This window comes from Glossina fuscipes, unplaced genomic scaffold (assembly GCF_014805625.2).
Source record: "Glossina fuscipes isolate IAEA_lab_2018 unplaced genomic scaffold, Yale_Gfus_2 0, whole genome shotgun sequence".
NCBI classification, from domain to species: Eukaryota; Metazoa; Arthropoda; class Insecta; order Diptera; family Glossinidae; genus Glossina; species Glossina fuscipes.
The window spans coordinates 6108232-6117129 of NW_023998414.1; the positions used below are offsets into that span (position 1 = coordinate 6108232).

The 8898-nt window shown below is 27.5% G+C and overlaps 2 protein-coding genes across 3 annotated transcripts in view; one reads left to right on the forward strand and one right to left on the reverse strand.

Moving 5' to 3' along the window:
* Positions 1 to 8898, reverse strand: part of LOC119634001 (putative GPI-anchor transamidase) — a 62513-nt gene that overhangs the window by 48078 nt on the left and 5537 nt on the right. The gene's annotated exons all lie outside the window — the stretch shown is intronic.
* The window catches only part of LOC119634015, a 968-nt gene continuing 369 nt past the window's right edge, over positions 8300 to 8898 (forward strand). The window contains exons 1-3 of one of the 2 annotated variants that reach the window (XM_038027928.1): positions 8300 to 8427; positions 8500 to 8574; positions 8648 to 8771. In XM_038027928.1, coding sequence (XP_037883856.1) covers position 8427; positions 8500 to 8574; positions 8648 to 8771 — 200 coding nt within the window. In that variant the 5' untranslated portion in view covers positions 8300 to 8426. Of the gene's footprint in view, positions 8575 to 8647; positions 8772 to 8898 lie in introns of both variants that reach the window. The other variant, XM_038027920.1, reaches the window with a different exon arrangement.

An 8898-nucleotide genomic window follows, 5' to 3' on the forward strand; every position in this document is an offset into this window, starting at 1 on the left:
TTCGTAATTCTTTCTCTTCAAAATCCTTGCAATGAGTTTCGTAATTCCTTGTCTGCAATGTCCCTACAATGACTTTCGTAATTCGTTCTCTTCAAAGTCCTTACGATGACTTTCGTAATTTTTTTCTCTTCAAAATCCTTACGATAAGTTTCGGAATTTTTTCTCTTTAAAATCATTCTAAACTTGTTCTAACCACAACAAGTTTCATAATTCTTTCTCTTCAATCTCCGTTTAAACTTGCTTTCACTTTCGTTTTAATTTTTTTTTTTTCATTTAAAAAGTCCCCTGATTTTTGACTTTTTATTAGTAAGAAAAGGATTTCGTATTTGGTAAATGAAATTATCGAAAGGTCGTTCATTTATTTACTGAAGACAACTATAAGATTCTAAACATATATTGTCGGCAATGTGACAAGGGAATATTTCTGAAATCCAAAATATATTTGTCTGCATCAAGTAGAGGATTTACAGAAGAATCAGTTACCGCATTAATCGTAGTAAGGCATTTTGATAATATACGCTAACGTAGAACGATTAACAAGTGTTAAGAATTCTTTTATGTGACTCGTTCATCGAGGTGATGGGTATATAAGAATATATTTAATTAAATTTCATTTATTGATAAAAAAAAAAATTATTCACAACGCTTTCTAAGAAAGAAGATAGACTATTTTTTTTTTCTTTTTTGTTTGTTCCTTTATGGAGGCAATGAAGAGCTTTTAATTCGAATCGGTCGCGTTGGTGGTTTTCGGTAGATTTTCATATCATCTCACTTACCATTACACTGCAACATATTCTCATACATGCAACATTCAGCATAACATTAGAAATGATTTTGCAATTTTATATCTATAATACCAAAATATATATAGATAAATAAAAATATATAATAAAACAGCAAGAGTCTGAAATAAAAATGCCTTCAAAGTGTTTTTACGGGATGATTAAAATATAGAGATATTTAAAAATATATATAAAAAAAGAACACTGAAAAAAAAAAAAGAAAAACATTAAAATTCATAGAAGAAGAAAACGACGTAGAACACAAATAGAAAATAACAAAAACAAATAAATAAATAAATAAATGAATAAAACATACAAAAAAAAATATTTTTGCACAGTTAATAATAAAAAAAATATTTAAGGCTAAACAAAAAATAACCACAAAAACCAAAAGAAAACCCTGAATTGAACATTAAGCCCTGATTAGACCCAGTATATATGTATATATATAAATGCATATAAATGCGTATGTATATATATGTATATATATGTATACATATATAAACAAGAGCAAGAATTAAAAAGAAAAAAACAAAGTAATTGTATATAAGGAACTTATTTAACTTTTTCTCCTATTAGCTGTTAACTAAGTTCGACAATTGTAAACATGATAAAAAAAAAAAAAAAATGAATTAAAATGGTTTTTAAAATTAGCTAAACCATCAAAATGTACGTCATTTGGAAAATTTTATTTTCTTTTTTTTTCGCTTCATGCGATTTTCATATCCCCCGCTACGACGGATTCAGAACTACTACTAAAAATGTTAAATTTTTTCATAACATTTGGAATACGTCAGAGATACACTCAAAATGATGAGCATTTATCCCATTACAGCATATCTTTGTTAAAAGCAGGGGTGGGCAACTTTCGCCTGTCAACGGGCCAATTTTACTTTTAATATTACAGCGCCGAGGGGCCAGAACAGAGTGAATGGCATTGTAAAACGATAAATATTTAAGTTTTGTAGTATGTGTACAGTACAGTAAAAATAGCCTATACATGAGAATGTTCTTGATGTTTTATTAATTCGATAGTCTAGTTCTAAATTTTCATTCAAATTCGTAAATAAATATTTCAAGGTCCAACTATTATTCAAAGTATGGCAGTCTACATTAATTTCCATTTTCCTTGCTTTTAAGTCGTTCATTTTATAACCTAATGAACAAAAAAAAAAAAAAAAAAAAAAAAGTGTACTTCAACGCAGTTAAGCTGGTAGTGAAAGCATATAAAAACTATTTATAGCATTGCTATGCCGGAGAAAATTGAATTATTTGAAATTTTAAGAGCTGTGGGCTGAATGCGGTCCACGAATTGACGGTTACCCATACTTCGTCTAAAGCCATCTAAAATGCTCGTAATCGGCCAATTACTTCTCAGTTTTTCCATTAACAATATCCTATAAAGACAATTTTTGTCGTGGCTGGTGGGTATCAAAAATACGCCCCAGGGCGTATTTAAGGTATTCGCTTGTGTTCAAGGGAAAACATTTTTTTTGAACTTATATCTTATATGAAAATTTTTTTCTTTTTCTAGATATGTTATCCTCTTAAACACCAATTTGTGTTCACTAAGTTATTAATTTTATTAAGTAAAAAAAAATAAATAAATAAATAAAACGGAAAAAATGGAAAAAATTATAAAAAAAACAAAAAATTATTTAAAAGAAAAAATAAACAAAAAAGAAAAAAACTTAAACTCAAATATACGAATTTAAGAATATTAAACACATAGTTAGCAAAATTTTCTTTTATTGTTCCTTCAACACTTTCCCCCCCTTTTCACTGTAACTAGTATAATATATGACATAATTATAATATTATGTAAGTTGAAAAACAAAAAACTAATAATAAATAAATAAAACATTTAATAAATTTAAGTCTCTCACACTAACTAAGCCCTTAGCATTTTAAAATACTAAAAAAACATTAGTTAAAATATAATTTTATAATAAAAAAAATTGCAATGAAAAATTATTTTTGTTTTTATTTGTTTTTTTTTTTTTTTTTTTTTTTAAGTCCTTGCACATAAGTAATTATTAGAATTGGTGCTGTTTACCATTAAAGCCATTATGAGAAAACGTAAATTGAAAAAACAAAAAAAAAACAACAACAAAAAATAATAATAATACAAAAATAATGCAAATACGAAATTATTATTAATTCCTTATAAGTAATAGAAAATTGAAAGGAAGAAAAAAAAAATTTATACAAAAAAGAAAATGAAAAATTTTAAAGTAATTTGTTTAGGTTTTTCTCATGACTTTTCATAAAATAAAATTTTCACATTTTATAAAAGTAATTTTCAAAACAAATTTTATTTTCATTTATTTATTATTTCGAGTGTTTGCCTTTACAAGCATACGCATACGCATCCATGCATACATGCATGCATGTCATCGAATCCGTAAATTTTATCTAAGGCAGGCTTATAGTAAGGTTTCCAACAGACAAAGTCTGTTGATGTTAAACAAAAATTTCCCATCTCGTGGTAATGTTGCATACAAATGTTACTTCGCAGCAACAATATTGCTGCCGCCAGATAATCAGATATGCTTTCTGAATTCTACAGGACATTTATTTATTTGTATAAACTCTTAAGCCTAACAATGTGCCTGGCATGGAAGAGAAAAATTATTCTCTAACTTCTTCTTGGAAACAAGATGAAGTGCATCAGTGCACTTCACGGTTGAAACAATCAATAATAAAAATACGCTCCTCTTTAAAGATAAAGTTGAGAAAATCTTAAATTCATACAATATAAAAAGTCCCAAGTGATGTTCCACGCTTTAAATGTTATATCCTTGAAGCAGAGAATCGAATAAATCGCAACAAAATTATGTAATAACAATTCGAGTCTCGGCTTAACGCTTCAGCTTGCTTCTTCATGTCCGTTTCGAATTGAGCTTCTTTTTTCATATGTGTTAAAAGCACATTTAATAAATTTCATAATAAAATATACAGCATAAATAAAATTAATATTAAATAATTTTTTAAGAGCACTTTTGTTAAATAATTAGCAAAAATAAAAAAAAAAAAAAACGAAAGGAAACCTATCATTTAACCTAAGTTCAAAAAATTTGTATAAAGAAATTGGAAATTAGAGTAAAAAGATGAAGAAAAAGCATTTATTTACACATAAAAAAAACAGCATTACTAACACATCCTCGTCTTTAACTAGTAACTGAACACACAAACCTATTAGAGAAAATTTTAAGAAAACAAATGAGAAAAGGAAATAAATAAATAAACGAGAAAAACCACATCCCTCCTCTTACCCAGACGCCAACCTCACTCCCATCCAAAATCCTTCATTCCGTAAACCATACTTTTCCCCCAAAATTGTATAGAAGAGAAATTGATGGTATGATTATAAACGAAAAGAAGAAAAAAAAAGAATATATATATATATATAAAAATATGGAAATAATTTAAGATAAATTTACCTAAAAACCGATTATATTGTTGTTTAACATTTTACGTTTAATAAAAAAAAAATTTGTTAAAATACAAAAAAAGGAAGAAAAAAAACAGAATTAAGTTAAAAAAAATATTTACAAATTAAGTAAAAAATTTTACAGCAAAAACAAAAAACAAATAAATGAATAATAAGAGTTTAAAAAAGAAGGAAAAAAAAAACCAAAAGAGAAACTTAACATAACCTATAAACACAAATTTATTTCGTAATCATGTAATAAGTACTCAACTGTTATAAGTTTTTAAATATTTTATTACGAGATAAATGGAAACGAATTAATTAATTTTTTTTAACAGTAGAAAATTGTAATTTTTCTATTATTGTTTTTTTTTTTTAATTTTTAAAAATTATTTACAAAAAATAGCGCTATATACACGAATTGTATTAACAAAAAAAAAAAAAAAAATTCAAAATAAAAGTAATATGAAGTAAATTAAAAAAAAAAAATTAATTAATTAAAAGTAAGTGAAGAATATACTGGTAAAAATTATATAATATTTACCAAAAGCAAGTAATAAAAATAAAATTATATTAAATAAATATTATTATCAAAAACAAAAAAAAAAGGTAAAATATATAAAAAATGATTATGTAATAAATATTTAATAAAAAATTGAAATTCGTTAATTCATTAAGAAGAGAGAAACAAAATGAATAGGAGAGAAGATAGAGATGCAAAGAGAAGCGAAAGGAATGTAAGAGAAATGAAAATAAATAAAGAGAAAAGAAAAGGGAAGAAACCACAAGAGAAAATAAAATAAAAGACGACAAGAGAGTAGAAAAAAGAAAAGACAACAAGCGAAGAGAAGAAAAGAGAAAAGAAAAGAAAATAAAGGAATAAAGAAAAAAATAAAAGAAAAGAAATAAGGAAAAAAAGAGGAGAATAGAATAAAGAAAACAAAATAAAGGCAAAGAAAAGGAAAACAAAGGAAAAGAAAAATAATAACCGAAAACAAAGCAAAAGAAAGGGAGAGAAGGGAAGGAGAGAGAAAATGAATAAGGGGAGACAAAAGAGAAATGAAAAATACGAAACAAACAATGATGACACAACACAAATGAAGACCCCAGATACAAAGCGAAAAAAGACAGAAGCAAGAACAAAGAAACAAACCGAAATGAAGAAAAGAAAAATAAGGGAATGCCGCAAACAATCTTTTAACTGTAACTTTTATTGCTTACACGTAGGTTAATATAGATTAGAGCAATCACTTGCATTTCAATGGCGTGCACTTTACCCGTTTATATAACCACGCCATATATTCATGAAGTTGCTCTGTGACTTGTCGTGAAATTCACCCATTATTAACGTAATTCCATCCCATTCCATTACACATAACGTTTAACGAGATAAAGCCTGCATGCATATCTATACTAATCTCACTTAGCTTGACTGTTTGAAACGCTTCGGTAATAGGGTTCATAAAGCTTGAAAGACTTTTGTTTTTGTAACTAGAAAAAAAAATCATTCGGCTACATGCACTTTGTAAGGTAGCGAAACCCAGCAAAAGGTTGATTCAAGATGAACACGCCTAGGGTCAAGTTGTCCCCTTTGGTTACGTATGTTACATCACTGTCTTAGATGGCTGCTGACCGTTCAATTTTATCGTAATGTATGCAGACGACCAGCCTTTTTTATAACCTTTGTCTTCAACGCAATCTTATAATCGACTAAAGTAAAAAAAGAAGAAATGCTTTTATCTTCGATGGCGTACAAATGAAAACTTTGTGAAAATCAACTCATATTAGATTTTAGAAAAAGCCAAAAATGTTATAAAAAAAAAAGCAAAAACTTTTGTATATTTTTCCTTTTTTTTTTTCTTCCAATCGATAGAATATTTAATACCGACTGAAACAAGTCAATGAAATTCACGCGATTCAATTCAATTCAATAAATTATATTTTTGTAAAATTTGATTAGAAACAGTTTTATCGAACTTTATGGGGTTGACGACTTTTCATGTTCCACATTAAAAAAATTTTAAACAAATATACATATATTATAAGCAAAGAATATCTTTATTAAGCTTAAACCGACCAGTTTGATACCCGTTAGTTTTGTTGTTGTTGCCTAAAGCAATTAATGCCCGAGACACATTATCTAGTTTTTTACAGTCAATCAATAGGCAGCTGGGATTACTTCAATCAAATTCGTTCACATAAAAAAAAAACCAAATAACGAAAGTAAAAAAGTATGTATTCAAAAAACAAATCGAAAAAATATCTTAAGCCTTTTTTACATTATTCAAGCAAAAAACGCAAAATTATTTCGATTTTTTGCACATAATACAATCGTTGTGGCTTCAAATCTCAAGTGCGGTAGAGTTTTCAATAAAGCCGGGATAGCCTTAGACGCTAGTGCTTTAAGACATTAGTTCAAGAATTTCTTTCTCTAGCTAAACTAATTACAACAATTAATTATTAATGAAAACGCCCGAGGAGGTAAGAATATGACGAAAGCATTATGCGATGTCTTGAAGAATCTTATAGAAGCATATAATGTCTTTAGGACAAGGCATGTGTAGAAAAATATTTTCCGTAAATAAAGCAGGAGAAAGCTAGCCTTGAGGCCATTGAACGACTTTCGACTTATTTTTAAATATATAGTGACTATCCTTCTCCAAACTATAGCGATCCAAGTGTGCCTATGCGATGTTTAGTGAAGATTTGGCGGAATCATTCTAATTTCTCAGCATAAGAAGGAAAAATATTTCCAATACGATCGTATTGTAAAAAGTAAAACTAATATTGATATAGAGAGGATGAATTTCCGCTTAAAGTTAATGAAGATCAACCAAAAGTGTACTTCAATATCTTAAAAGCATCCGCGTTCTATCGCTATTATCATCTTAAACACCTTCCACAAAATTCTGCTTTTCTCGATACGGTTGGTATCACAAGGCCGTGGTTTTATTTACAATCAATTTCTTTAAGGGTAGGATTATTTACATTTTACTCAGTTTGAGAGCATTCTTAACTGAAACTTTCTCTTCGACTTCAATGTTCTTTTCCAACTGACTGTGCCTTCCGAAAGTATTCTGTTTATATACACTTTTACAACCATTTTACTATTACCCAAGTTCATCGCTTCATCTTTAATCCGTTTTCCCGCCGGCATTTGCACTTGGTTTTTCCCTCTCTCGGAAATTTATTTTCTGGGAATATCAATTAATTGGAATAAACTGGATTTCGGATTTCCGTAACACAACCTTGCATCTTCAACTTTACTCACTTGCTGCCTGTTCTTTGTTTCCTTTCCGCATTTCTAAATTCATACACCAATTACCTAATCTGGGGGGTTTTTTCCATTAAAAAAAAAAAAAGAAAAGAAAGACTCGATCGATAATTGGCAAAGTATGATATTAGGAGTGCATCAAAACTTTTTTATAGCTACATAGGGTTACATAGGCAATGCTTAATTTAATATACTTCGCTATCCCGATATTGAGAAATAATACTTATGTTCGATTTTTATTAAATGAAACTAGTTTTGCTTTTTTTATTTTTCTTTCACTTTTTCTTTTTTAAATTTTATTAAATTCTTACATATAATGTGAAATATAAGCGCCACATTTGCTTATAATTCAATCTTTTATTAATCAATAATAATTTAATCAATTTCTCTAGTAGGAAATAAATCGATTCAGAACTCATAACTCAGAGATGATATCACTATATAAGCGATAAATTTTATGATAAAAGCCTAGTTTCCGTAAACAATAAATAAACTTTACTTCCTTAGAGACAAAAACAAGAACCGGTAAAAAGAAATATCTTTGAGAAATTATACATAAAACAAAGATTAAGTGTTTAAAGAAAAAAAAAAAAATAAATAAATAAATAAACAAAAAAAGCAAAATGTGATCATTAAACTTTAATAAAAGTCCGATTTATTCCTACATGTGTGTGAACTTGAACTTGCAAAACCACTAAAATAAAGTAAAAAAAAAAAAAAAAAAAAAAAAAAAAAAAAAAAATGTTTTTTATTTTTTTACTTATTTATTTTATTTTTTTAATTTTTTTTTTTTTTTTTTGTTAGCTTGTAGAACCTCTTCATGATAATCGCAGCTTAAAGATCTTTGTTTAGCTAAATATAAAATTAAGCATCGACTGTCTACTGATAAACAGTCGCATCTGAAACTTCACAGTGCTTAAAGCCGAATTGACATTCAAGTTAAGTTTATTTTGAAAGCGAAAGCAAATAAAATAAAAAAAAATAAAAGAAAATGAAACTATTTCTAGTAGTGTTTGTTGCTGTTTTATGTGGTTTGTTTGTTAGCAGTCAGGCCGCTATTGCCCGCGCCAGGTTTTTCAACCCAAGTAAGTGTTTAAATATATTTTACCAGAAAAAAGAAAAGGAAAAAAAAAAAAAACTAAACACATGAAAATATAGCTTATCCTGGTAAATGTACTTTGGACGCAAACACTGTTATGTCACCCGGTCAAACTGGCAAAGCTCCCGATCACCCTTGCGCGGGAGTCACTTGCATGGAAGACGGTTATGTAGAATTTAAAACGTAAGTCCAACCATTTTTTTACAAAAAAAAAAATATATATACATATATATACACATATATATACACATATATATACACATATATATATATATATATATATATATATATATATATATATACATACATA